The following is a 13,753-nucleotide window of genomic DNA, read 5'->3' on the forward strand; positions in this document are numbered from 1 at the left end:
GTGAAGTAAAACAAAACAAAGCCCGCTTAATACGGACACCCCGATGATACGGAGACTTATGAAAGTCTCGAGGGTGTCCGGGGTTCCACTGTATTTATATTTTTAGAAGAGTTTTATTCATTTAATTTGTCAAATGTTGTTTATTACTTTTTCTGTTTTTGTTTTATTTCTATTGTTTTATAAGCCGCTTTAAAACTATGCGTTTTAGAAATGTCATGCATAACTTAACAGTGCTTCAAATTCGGATAATTTTAATACAATTAATTTTAAATGTTGAAAAAAAATCGCAGAATATCCAAAGGTCGACCCATGCGTATCAAATTCTTTTGCACTAGGTTCTTTTCTCAAGCCGGAACGAACTCGCCTAATACGATATCATGGAAAATCGTAGAACATCGCAAACGAGCTATTCATGTCTTTTGCGTCGTTGCGATATTCAAAGATATCTTTGAATTTCACAAGTGTGATCTCGCACCTTTTTATCTTCATTTGGATTTATTGCGATTTTCTGAGATATTCCAGGATATCACAGAAACTCGACTATTATCGCAAAAAGTGAATTTTCATTTCGCACGGGACGCACCAATACTGGGCGCGAAGTCGACCTTTTTTACTTGACCTCGGCATTGTTAAAGCTGATTTACACGCAGAGATGTCAAAGACGTGGCCTAATTTTTTTCATTTCATTCAGACCGAAGCAAGGGTAGTAACTTTTAATAATTTTGGCCGACAATCGGACCAACAAGTCCAGCTCTACGCATCGTAATTCCTAGCTAGGACTAATATAAATAATTTCAGATTGCTCGAAGTGGCTTGGCAAACATTCGCACACAACATTACATCAGCACATCAACAAGCTGGCCGCGTTGTTTGCAAATGCATTTACTGGAACAAGTCTTACCGTGGCCATCCATGGAAACCCGAGTTTATCCACGAGTATTCCACCCAAAACAGGACCTGCAAACCCTCTATAAAAAGCATACGTCAATACGTCGAATAACAAAGGTCAACAATGAATTAGCGTGTTTTAAAGCCCCGTGCAAACTGCGCCAGCACCTGCCAGCGTTGCTGGCGAATTTTCGCTTGACTGACAATAGGACAAACGAAATGTCAAAATGGGACAAGGACTTTCTGACATCTCCTTTGTCTTGTGGTCAGTCGAGCAAGAATTCGCCGGCAATGCTGGCCGGTGCTGGCGCAGTTTGCACAGGGCTTAAGGTCTCTGTATTCCAGAGCCTAGTATCGAATATTGTCACACGATACAGCACGTCTGATGGCATTACCCGAAATTCGCTCCGGCCGTGAATATACCAGACAGCATTGAGTTCAAGGCCAAACCATTGGTAAAACCTGCATTCCTGCAATATAGAATGGACGACTGTCTGGTCCTCCGTGTCTATCAATCCGTATATCAACCATTGATCAATCCGTCCGTCTGTTTGTCCGTCTATCAATCCGTCCGTCTGTTCGTCCGTCTGTTCGTCCGTCTATCAATCCGTCCGTCTGTTCGTCCGTCTATCAATCCGTCCGTCTGTTCGTCCGTCTATCAATCCGTCCGTCTTTTCGTCCGTCTATCAATCCGTCCGTCTGTTCGGGATATGACGTGATAGCAATCAACGGTCTGATTGGGAAACTTGAACCACAGTTTACAAACGCACTTGATGTTACCGAATCGCAAGGGACCGTCCAAAAAGAACTAACATTCGGAGGTATCTCAAGATCACATCGCATCATCAAAGGAGCTTACTTCAATCGCGTTACAGAACGAGTGGGGTTCTTTTATGGACAAGATAGAAACCTGCACGAGTTTGGCACCGTCAGAGAAGTTGTCCAGGTCCATGGAAGTCCCTTTGATGATCACATTTTCATGCACGGTAACAATTTCCGAGTGGAGCAGACTCGAGGAAGAAACACCTACGAGATCGATCTAAAGAATGCCCGTCCGAACGACCGTCTTCTTCGTCAAACGATTGTGGATAGTAGTGATTCCCCCGCCAAGATCCTAGTGAATCATAAAGGCAACATTAAAAAAGAGAACCTTAGCTATTTGAATAAGGTAAAATGTGATTTTATTTGGACACATCTCCTTTTTTGCTAAAATTAATGTGGTACACAAAAATACAGCTTTGAAAGAAATCTTAACAACAACAAACAAACTACGGACAGATGGACATACAATTTTGTTTATTTCATAATTCATTTTATCTTATCTTTTTTTAAAGAATTTGACCATCTGGCTCAGGGATGAAAGAACTGGAAAATTTTGGAATCCAATTTTTAGACTTAATCTCTACTGCCTAAGGGAGCCGCACGTGGAGCTTGTGTATAGGGATAGGATGGAAAACATCCAACTAAGCAAGACAAGAAAATATCAGTTTCACGGGATGGAGTACAAATTTTACTTCTTACAAGACCTCACTGGGACTGATAGAGAAGACATGGTCAAGATCATGAAGCCGAAATTCCACCAAAAAACCGAGCAGACAATTGACATGCGTGAGGGTATTAACAAATTGATGCTGACCGAAAATTTGATGAATGGATATTCGATAAAACCCGGTAAGTTATACTTTTTAATAGGAAGAATAAGATGATGATGATGATGATGATGATGATGATGATGATGGTGATGATGATGATGATGATATTTGCGATATTATATTCGCGATATTTGCCTTTAGGCGGCCGAACCCTCCAATTGAAGCATTACAAAGACTGGGTCCTTGAGATACGGGATCCAAATTCAAGGGACATCCGCCATGACGTCATCATCAAGAATATAGAGCAGATCATCAGCGAGTACTACATTCTGGTTCTTGACATGCGTGATGCTTTTCCAGACATGGATCTTGGTGCGTTATACGAGGAAAGCAAAGAACTGATTCCACCAGAATAAAGACGTCTTTACCAAGCATACACTTGATGATGATACGATACGATGATGATATCTGGACCAAGCATGCTCTTCGATGATGATTTCTGGACCAAACATGCTCTTCGAAAATGATTGATATCTGGATATAGCAATGCTCTTCAATGATGATTTTAGAACCCCATATAACTCAATTAAATCACGTTACTGCTCGCAGCTTATTTTCCTGCCAACAGGTTCCCACAAGCCACGCCAGACCAATTAATTCAAGATCATTTTCTGTCTGTTTTATTTGATGTTCTGTTCTAAACTCCTTGTTTTCATTTGTGATCAAAAGGAATGGAAAGTTGCTTGATAGCACTGAGATATAATATATTAAGAAAAAAAAACAGAAGGGCTCATCGGCTGTAAACATGACAAAACCATCCTTTTGCATCACGTTCACAGAAACGTGATCTTGTAAAATAATGTAGACTTGTGAAACCATGAAAAATACCCACAAAGTTTTTAGACCACGAGTCAAAGTTTCCAAGCAATGTTACCAGCCCCCCGTTATGTTAATATGTTAAGAGCCCCCTGTTACCGTGGTAACGTAGAATGGACATTAAAAAGCACGAGAAGCTGTATGTATATCAAATCAATTTACATGCCCTAAAGTATGTTCTGAGAGTTCCCCGAGCAGATTAACAGCTAGTTTATAGTAGCTCTTGACAACTTTTATTAACGGTCTATATTGACATTTTTACGCATTTTTATGTTTTTAGATAAATTGAGCGAGCTATCCCGTGAAGACAACACCACTTTCCTCGTAATTTTATTGTGTACGCTTCTACTGATCACATCATAATGGGGAATTGTAGGAGGATTTTAACTTTATATGATTATTTACTTTGCTAAAATGGCTGATAGCAGTGGCGGATCTAGGATTTAGAAAGGGGGGGTGACGTCTGTCGCGTTTGTTTTTTTTTTCACATTTTGAGGAGTATATATTTCATATTACAAATTCTTTTACAAAATTTAAGAATACTTATATTTGATCGTGAAAATCGCGTTACTTATTTCTTTTTTTTTTTAAACGTGGTTGAAGTGACCTTTTAAGAGCCCCTCGGACGAATTACAGAAAACCATACAACAGCTCCTCTTACTATATGGAGGAATACTTAGAAAAGAAGATAACGCTATCCGCCATGGTTGCGCTGCTATAAAACGCCTACAGACCTCGATCGACACGTATCCTATCGTGCAACCCAGCAAATTTTGCAAAAATCTTCCAGTTTGCGCCTTCTATTTTCGAGTACAAGTGCATCAATCACAACACAATTTCAAAGCATTTCTGCCGGCGAGTTGTCGAAAAACTTGAAAAGCTCATGGCGAGAACCCAACATATTGCTTACTATATTGCAGGCGTGGCAAATGAATAGATTCAGTGAATGAAGACAGCATCCAAACTTGGCAGGTGTCATGTATGTGTCAAGGGAGGTGCTAAACTGTGGTCACGTGACGTCATCGATGGCGTCACTAGAAGCAAAAATATGCTGACGTCATCAAAATAAAAAAATATTTATATTTCACGAAAGAAACACCATGTGGCAACCAAACTCGGTAGGTGTCATGCAGGTGTCAAGGTGGAGACAACAATATGGTCACGTGTTGTGTGACGTCATCGATGACGTCACTTAAAGCAAAAAACGTTATTAAATGCAAAAAACATTCAAATCACTTGAAAGAAACATTCAAACATTTATCGTTATAAAAACATTCATATCTTGTGAACCGCGGTGATCCTAGATACTAATTTTTTTAGATGCTAAACAGATACTAATCAGAAACTAAACAGAAACTAATAGCAAGGGGGGTAATTGTTGATAACAAAAATATTCAAAATTAGCTATTTTTTCCATAGAATTATAGAGTACGGCTGGAAATACGTCAACATATTTATTATACCGAGATTTTTCCGCTATTTAGCGGATTTAGGCTCATTACCAGTCATTACCAGCGTAAAAAATTCAAAGGGCGATCCTACACATACACATAGTTTAATAAAACATGATAAAAATTAAAAGGGAGCGAATTTGGATTTGTTCGTATAATTAGCAGCTAGGTAGGAGCATTTTTTCTTCCTTTTTTTTGTTTGTTTGTTTGAACAGATCAGAAACTGGTCCAAAAAATTATGTGGATCTCAAAAGGAAAAAAAATCCCCGTCTTTCGGGTGATTTGATTTTATCTCGGTCCAGTTTATATTCTTAACTCTCCATAATTGTTGCGATGTAGCGCAGTTGCTGTAGTTGATGTAGCTAGCGTGACTTCCGAGCGCATGATCCAAGCGTGACTTCCACTTGGGTGGAAGAAATGTATATTATAGCTATTTGCTTGTGTATTGCATAGAAATTTTCAAGCGCCTAAACCAGAGACCAGACAAAATATTCTATTCAAATATTAGTATAGGATCCGCACAAATTACAGAAGTTGCTGTAAATAATTTAAGAAACCATAATTATAATGTCTTTCCATCAATTCTAGCTGATTTTACTCGGTAAATAGGTATTTATAATTTTTTTTTATGACGTACCCCCCTGACCGTTTTTAGTATCTGTTTAGTTTCTGATTACTATCTGAGGGATTAGTATCTAGGATCACCGCGTTATCTCGTGAAAGAAACATTGTATAACAACTAAACTTGGTAGGTGTCATGTATGTGTCAAGGGCGGTGCTAAGATGTGGTCACGTGATGCGTGACGTCATCGATAATGTCACTTTAAGAAAAACTATCCCGATGTCATATCTATATTCATATCTCCTAAACGAAAGATCATATGACAACCAAACTTGGTATGTGTCAAGGAGGGTGCACAAACATAGTCACGTGATTGTGACTTCACCGATTACGTCTGTAGCGTCGATACACCACAGGCGGCCCAAATGCCGCCAAAAGGGTCACGTGTTGTTGTTGTTGAGTGTGTGTGAATGAGAATGGCGAAGAGTCACCAAGGAATGTTTGTCGCCAAGAATGAAGGCTCAAGAGTATTTTAATGATACATGCGAACGCGTATCACGAAGAATAAAAGCGGCGAAAGGTGCCGAGCTGGATTGCACGTGAACGAGTTGTCGTACTATTAGAAACTCTTGCGGACGTTGATTTAGAGAACTCACACACCACTACACCATTAAAAGACTCTTGAAGACTGAGAATCGGCTGCAGAGTGTATTGTTTGGGTGATAATTTAGATAAGAAGCAGCAAGTCGAAGAGAGTTCGCGCGAAAATAATTCGAGACATCGGAGAAATAGAGAATTTGCCACGCTTTAATATGCAAATTAGCGAAGCCATTGACAAAAGTCGGAAGAGGAAGCCCAGCGCTGACGGGGCATTCAATGACAGATTTGAAGAAATTAAGTTGGGAGATTCCGCGAGTGAGGTAGGCTCAAATGTTTCCATCACTAGCTCTTTGTTAGCGAAGAAAGCGGCTGCGAAAAGGGCTGTTGCTCAATTAAAACTAATGTAACTACAAAGGAGACAAGGAATGGAAATAAAGGAAAATGAGATGAAACGCTCTCACGAACTCTTTGATGCGCGATGCGAAATAGAACAGGCTGAATTAGAGGCTACCATTTTCGAAGAAATAAATGGGTAAGGGAGGGCTCAAATGCAACGCTCAGAAGCCACGTTACCGGAAATGCAACCCCAAGTGACAATGCAATTACCCTCCTATAGGACTCCACTAGTACCCACTGAATCGTATCAGAAAAAAACCCTTTCCGATTTGAACCCCAATGCGCCCCCGTGGAACCAGTCCGTTGAAATGCAAAATATCAGGGCTGATGTCAGCAGCGCAGCAAATCACGGTCAAGATAAGTCCTTTGAGAAGTTAGCAGCTACATTGAGGCAAGGTTTCACTCTACCTAGACCTGAGATTCAGAGATTTGACGGAAACCCGCAAAATTATTGGTCGTTTATTCGCTCTTTCGAAAATAAGATCGACAGAAACACTTCTGATGAGAGCGAGAAGTTGACATATCTCCTCCAGTATTGTTCCGGTGACGCAAAGCGCGTCATTAGTAGTTGCGTGACAATGGATCCGACAGTCGGCTACCGTACCGCCCGGGATTTACTGAGACAACGTTTTGGCCATCCATACACTATCGCATCTGCACACGTTAAGGAGATTACGGACGGCCCAACGATTAAAGCGTCAGATGTACAGGGCTTGATGGTGTTCGCGGACAGGCTTAAAAACTGTGAGAACGTTTTGATGTCAATAGATGATATAGACGAAATAAATAGTGCAGATAACCTAAGAAAGGTCGTAGAGCGATTACCGTACTCATGGAGAACCAAGTGGCTTGACAGGGCGGGTGCCATACAAGAGTCTGGGGCGAGGCCTAGAATCCATCATATCTCAAAATTTGTTTCGGACAAGGCTAGAGCAGCAAATAACCCTGTGTTCGGAACTGTGTGTAACGACTCTAAGGACAAACCAAGGTTCACGGGTAATAAGAACAGGGCAGGCACACCTAGCGCGAACAAGGGTAGCACACATAACACTCACGGGGCTGCGAATGATCAGCTTGAGTCAGGCGAAAAACCAGATGTGAAAGCAGACGTGAAAGCGGGCTATGAGGCGCGCGATAAGCAAGGGAAGTGCAGGCTGTGCGACGGTGCGCATTTCTTAACGACGTGTAAGGATTTTGCGAATAAGTATTATGAAGAGCGCCTTTCCTTTGTTCGACGCGCGAGGCTTTGTTATAAATGTTTCAAGGGTGGTCACATAGCGCCAAGATGTAGGCGGGACAGCGCGTGTCAGAGAGACGGTTGCACTTTGAAGCACCATTCCCTGTTGCACCCCAAAAAGGCGAAAGGCGCGGAAAGCAATCCTACCGACACGAAATCCGGAGAAGGCGCCGGTTCCAAGATTACATCATACCCTAGCAACTCCGGTCAATGCAGTAGAAGTACGACTGGCAACAGCAAGGTGCGGTTGAGGATAGTACCGGTAAGGCTAAGAGGAAGAGGAGGACGCAGTGTTGCAACATACGCTCTACTCGACAACGGATCAGACGTTTCGCTGTGCGATACAAGTCTTGTGCAGGAGCTTGGAATCGAAGGAGTGGAGCGATCGTTCTTCCTTACAACGCAAGAGAAGAAAGAAAGTTCGAAGACGGGTTTGGAGGTGAAGATGAAAGTGTAATCAATCGACGGTGCTGAGAAGTTAGACATCCCGAAGGTGTGGACGGTGCGAAAGCTGAACGTTTCAGCTAGTAGTATACCGACTGATCGGGACACACAGAACTGGGACCATTTATAGGGCATCAACTTGCCTGAAATCGACGACAAAGAGATATGTTTGCTCATCGGGGGCAACGTGCCCGAAGCATTCTGGGTTCTAGAAGAGAAACGGGGCGGCAGAGGCCAACCGTATGCAGTGCGTTCATTGCTATGATGGACGCTTCTCGGTCCAACAGAGGAATGCTCGACAGAGGCCGATGGCGGTAGCGTGAACTTCGTGCGCCTAGACGAGTCAGAGGTGGAAGGTGACGACCCTTTATTAAGGAAGCTAAAGAGGTTCTGGAAATCGGACTTCGTAGATACCGGTACCGCTACGCAAGCGTCCATGTCAGTGGAAGACAAAAGAGCTTTAGCGAAGATAGAAGAGTCAGTTGGGATGGTGGACGGGCATTATCAGATGTCGTTGCCATGGAGAAAGGAGCCTCCCTATCTCCCTAATAATAGACCGTTAGCCGAACGTAGACTCTGTTCGTTAAAAAAGAGATTCCAAGCCAATCAGGAGCTTTTCGACATGTACATGACTGCTGTAGATGATTTTGTTGCGAAGGGATACGCGAGAAGGGTCCGAGAAGAAGAGTTAGAGGCTTCTGGCAAGCCTTTGTGGTACTTACCACACCATCCGGTCGCACATGCTCAAAAGAAAGGGCGTGTGCGCGTAGTGTTCCACTGCGCGGCTAAGTATAATAGCACTTCATTGAACGATCAGTTATACCAGGGCCCAGATCTGACTAGCAATCTGACCGGGGTGCTAACGAGGTTTCGACAGGAGAAGGTTGCCATAGTGTCAGACGTGGAAGCTATGTTTTATCAAGTGAAGGTTGATAAGTAGGATCAAGACGCTCTCAGGTGGTGGTCCTATGGTGGCCCGGCAATGACTTGACGAAGGAGCCTGTCGACTACAGAATGGAAGTACACATATTTGGAGGAACGTCTTCATCATTCTGTGCAAACTACGCACTGCGACGTAATGCAGATGATAACAAGGAAGACTTTGAACCAGAAGTCGTGAGTTCAGTGAAGAAGAACTTTTACGTAGACGACTGTCTGAAGAGTGTTGAGACAACAGAAGAAGCGGTGAAGTTATCGAGTGATCTGAGAGAGCTGTTGACACGTGGTGGTTTTAAGCTCACGAAATGGCTAAGCAAGGAGAAGGATGTCATTGAAGCGATCCCTAAAGGTGAATGAGCAAAGTCTGTGCTGGATTTGGATCTGAACGAAGATGAGCTTCCCCGACAGAGGACACTAGGCGTCCAGTGGAATGTAGAAACTGATATGTGTGAGTACACAGTCAGTCCCAAGGAGAAGCCCTTTAGTCGTCGAGGTATACTCTCGGTTACGAGCCCGGTTTTCGATCCGATAGGATACCTGGCTCCAGTGATACTGCCGGCAAAATTGCTGCTTCAAGACTTGTGCAGAATCGGATACGGATGGGATGACACCGTTGGAGACGCGGAAGCGCAGAGATGGAAGGCTTGGCTCGAAGAGCTACCGACGTTGTCAGAAGTCAGATTGGAGAGATGTATAAAGCCACCGGAATTTGGGAGAGTGAAGAATGTCCAGTTACATCATTTTGCTGATGCGTCGTCGTACGCTTACGGAGCCGTCTCGTACATGCGGCTGGTCGACGTCGATTCACTGTGCGTTCTTGCTGGCGAAATCGCGGCTAGGGCATATCAAACCTATGACGATACATCGCATGGAACTGTCGGCTGCAGTGCTCGCAGTCAAGCTAGATGAGATACTGCGCAGCGAGCTAGAAACAACCGTGGACGAGAGTGTTTTCTGGTCCGACTCCACGGCAGTCTTACAGTACATTCGTAACTGCGATGATCCACACGCGCGATCTGCAAGCCTTAACGCCCAACCATCTTTTACTGTTGAGGTCAAACATGAACTTACCACCAGGGCTTTTTGATGAGGCCGACGGCTACTTGAAGAGGAAATGGAGGCAGGTGCAGTATTTGGCGAACACTTTCTGGAAACGTTGGATCGCTGAATATCTACCTACGTTACAAGAACGACAACGATGGCGGAAGCCTAGGCGCAATTTCCAGATTGGAGATCTGGTGCTGGTAGCAGATGAGAGGGTACCCCGAGGGCATTGGCCTCTCGGTCGTGTCACTGCAGTCTGCGAGGGACGAGACGGGTATGTGCGCTCGGTGACGGTCAAGACGAGGAACGAGGCGGAGCTCAAGCGGCCGATCGCGAAGCTGTGCCTATTAGAGGCGGACTGAGACACTAGTGTGTTTGTTAGTTTAAGTACCCGAGGTATCGACGATAGTAAGGTAGTTACAGTAGATGAACTCGTTAGTCCATCGGGGCGGCGATGTAGCGTCGATACACCACAGGCGGCCCAAATGCCGCCAAAAGGGTCACGTGTTGTTGTTGTTGAGTGTGTGTGAATGAGAATGGCGAAGAGTCACCAATGAATGTGTGTCGCCAAGAATGAAGGCTCAAGAGTCTTTTAATGATACATGCGAACGCGTATCACGAAGAATAAAAGCGGCGAAAGGTGCCGAGCTGGATTGCACGTGAACGAGTTGTCGTACTATTAGAAACTCTTGCGGACGTTGATTTAGAGAACTCACACACCACTACAACGTCACTAGAATAACAAAAATATGCTGACGTCGTCAAAATAAAAAAACAATATGGCAACCTAACTCGGTAGGTGTCATGTTGGTGTCAAGGGGGTGCTCGAATATGGCCACGTGATTGTGACGTAATCAATGACGTCATAAAAAACAAAATATGCTGACGTCATCAACATAAAAAAACATTCATATCTCGTGAAAGAAACATTGTCATAACAATCAAACTTGGTAGGTGTCATGTATGTGTCAAGGGTGGTGCCAAGATATGTTCACGTGATGCGTGACGTCATCGATAACGTCACTTTAAGAAAAACTATCCCGATGTCATATCCATATTCATATTTCCTAAACGAAACATCATATGACAACCAAACTTGGTATGTGTCAGGTATGTGTCAAGGAGGGTGCACAAATATAGTCACGTGATTTTGACTTCACCGTTGACGTCACTAGAATAAAAAAATACGCTGACGTCGTCAAAATGAAAAAATATATATATATTGTTTGGAGGGAAACATCGTATGGCAACTAGACTCGGTAGGTGTCATGTAGATGTCAAGGGGGATGCAACAATATGGTCACGTGTTGTGTGACGTCTTCGGTGACCTCACTTAAAGCAAAAAAACTTGATTAAAAGCAAAACTAGACCCTGCGCGCAGGGTTGACTGGGATACCTGAGATCTGCAACTTGTTTGTGTGACATGTATGACAAAGATTTTACTGCCTACTTTGGATATAATAAAAAATATATATCTTGGTTTGTAGGATAAAAACACGCGAACTACCGCTTCATCTCTACAAGCCTGTTACGTGGTTGCCCACTCATCAGGAGATTTATTAAGAATATATTACTACCATCACTTATATACTATCTATGTCTTTAAACGACATAGAACACTTTATTTCATGGAAAATCATGTCATCTCACTCCGCCTACAACAGCTCTAGCAAAAGATGTAATCTCTGCCTCAAAGAAAAACTTATCATTATCCGCCAACCCAAGCTATCAACTTTAAACAGGCGTAACGAGCTAGTGTCTTCGTGCCGCCACAGGAACAAAGCCTTGTTATGCAACAGCTGAACTATTCAATTTCATCATAACAGCCATTCAAATTTCGCGCCCTATTTTTATGTTAATTTTATACATAGATAGTATATAAGTGATGGTAGTAATATATTCTTAATAAATCTCCTGATGAGTGGGCAACCACGAAACAGGCTTGTAGAGATGAAACGGTAGTTCGCGTGTTTTTTTCCTACAAACCAAGATATATCCCGCTCTTCACCTATGTATTGAGCACTGTTATATGAACGCCTGCACTCACGCATAATAGAAAATAATTGTTTTTTTATTGTAAATGCCATATCACAACACTGATTAGGGCAAGAAAGGTAAGGGCATCATCTCTTCAGGTGTGGGTTGGACTCGAGGTGTGCCCCATGAAAGTAGACAGGGCTGATTGTCCTATCTTCAAATACTACCCCCACATCAGAGTTAGCACCGAAATAAGATTAAGGAAAGCTGAGAATGTGTTTTAAAATTGTTATTTCTTAAACATTTCTTTGGTTCACTGCCCTCAATGTGCTATCAATAGGGGTAAATTTATTTTAACACCCAAAGTAAGTCCTATTGTATTAACAATATAATTTTATTGAAATGTATTTTTTTATTTATGTAAGTTACAAGCAAACAACAACATTGATTTATTTTGAAGTCAAATGAGAGGGCTATAGAATATCCAGACTTGATTGAACTTTATAGAGCATAAACATATTTTCAAGATCAACAACACTACAAAAATATTACAAATCTCAAGATTTTATTGAAAATGTCCCATAAAAATAAAATGACATTCAATGAGGGATAAAGGTATTTCAGGGAAATAATAAAACTTAAGCTTATCTAAAGGAAGCACCAAAGTACCAAAATAATTTTCATAGATTTACAACTTACAACACCTTTGCTGTACTTCATTAAATTCGACATGGTTAAAATGATTAGATTCAATGAGAGAGATCAAAATATTTTATAGTAAGAAAATAAAATTCATCTTAGGGTAGCCGGTCAAGTGTCCAATGTGAGTAGGTTCATCGACAAAGCGATTTGTAGGAGACAATTTCCATCAATTGTTTCAAACTACTTCCACTTCAAAATAGATTAAGCAATCAAGGTAAATACCTCGAGCCCATTTATGAGTGTCCAGAAAACATTTAATTATGTCTTGAAGTAAGCTGTATTAGTCTAAAGCAGTCAGCACTTAACTTAATTCTTATCTTGAGCCGCGTGTCTCGCACTTGGGTCGCAAATTTAACACGTAAATACAGCGAAATCAATCCAAGCTGAGATGATTTTCCAAAATAACTTGGTAGAAATTGAGGCTATGGTAAAATATGCAGTTATTAAATCGCGAATCGGGCCTTCAACTGCACAAATAACATGGATTTGAGAGCTGGAATCTCAAATTCAAGATGGCGGCCATGACACAGTTTTAAATTTTGCAAAAGGTTATGGTAACTACCCGTGCGAAATGAAACTGGGATATTCCAAGACTTTCTGTAATATCCTTGAATATCTCACGATATTCATCTTAGAACATCCTGCGATTTCCTAGGATATTCTACGATACAAGGTGTGAATTTTCCCGGTATATTTGGACCGATATTCCACTTACTTTAAACAGGATTTTCTACGATATTTTGGAATATCCAATTGATTATAATGCGATTTTTTGGAATATGCATTAATGTGACAGGGAATGCATTGTTCCTTTTGCGATAAAGAGCGATATTCTTGGACAATATTGGATTTTCTTTGATTTTAGTTAATGCATAATCGGATATTATTAGATTTTTCGGAATTGAAGGAAATTGAGGCTATTGTTATTGACAATAACATCTTAGTTTTCCATATATTGTCATTTTGCAGAATACCATACGCTTTTCTTGGATATCTGGTAATTTATTACAAATAGCTTGCAATATTTTCCAGCAAATAATTTTAC

The 13,753-nt window shown here is 41.8% G+C and overlaps 1 protein-coding gene across 1 annotated transcript; it reads left to right on the forward strand.

The window, feature by feature from the left end:
• The first annotated feature begins 1,478 nt into the window (after positions 1-1,478).
• Positions 1,479-3,498, forward strand: LOC116609421. The gene is made up of 3 exons (XM_032370248.2): positions 1,479-2,056; positions 2,223-2,559; positions 2,682-3,498. Exons 1-3 carry the CDS (start codon positions 1,868-1,870, stop codon positions 2,894-2,896), a joined length of 741 nt encoding a protein of 246 aa, XP_032226139.1. The 5' UTR covers positions 1,479-1,867; the 3' UTR covers positions 2,897-3,498.
• The last annotated feature ends 10,255 nt before the right edge of the window (positions 3,499-13,753 follow it).

This window comes from Nematostella vectensis, chromosome 8, assembly GCF_932526225.1.
Source record: "Nematostella vectensis chromosome 8, jaNemVect1.1, whole genome shotgun sequence".
NCBI classification, from domain to species: Eukaryota; Metazoa; Cnidaria; class Anthozoa; order Actiniaria; family Edwardsiidae; genus Nematostella; species Nematostella vectensis.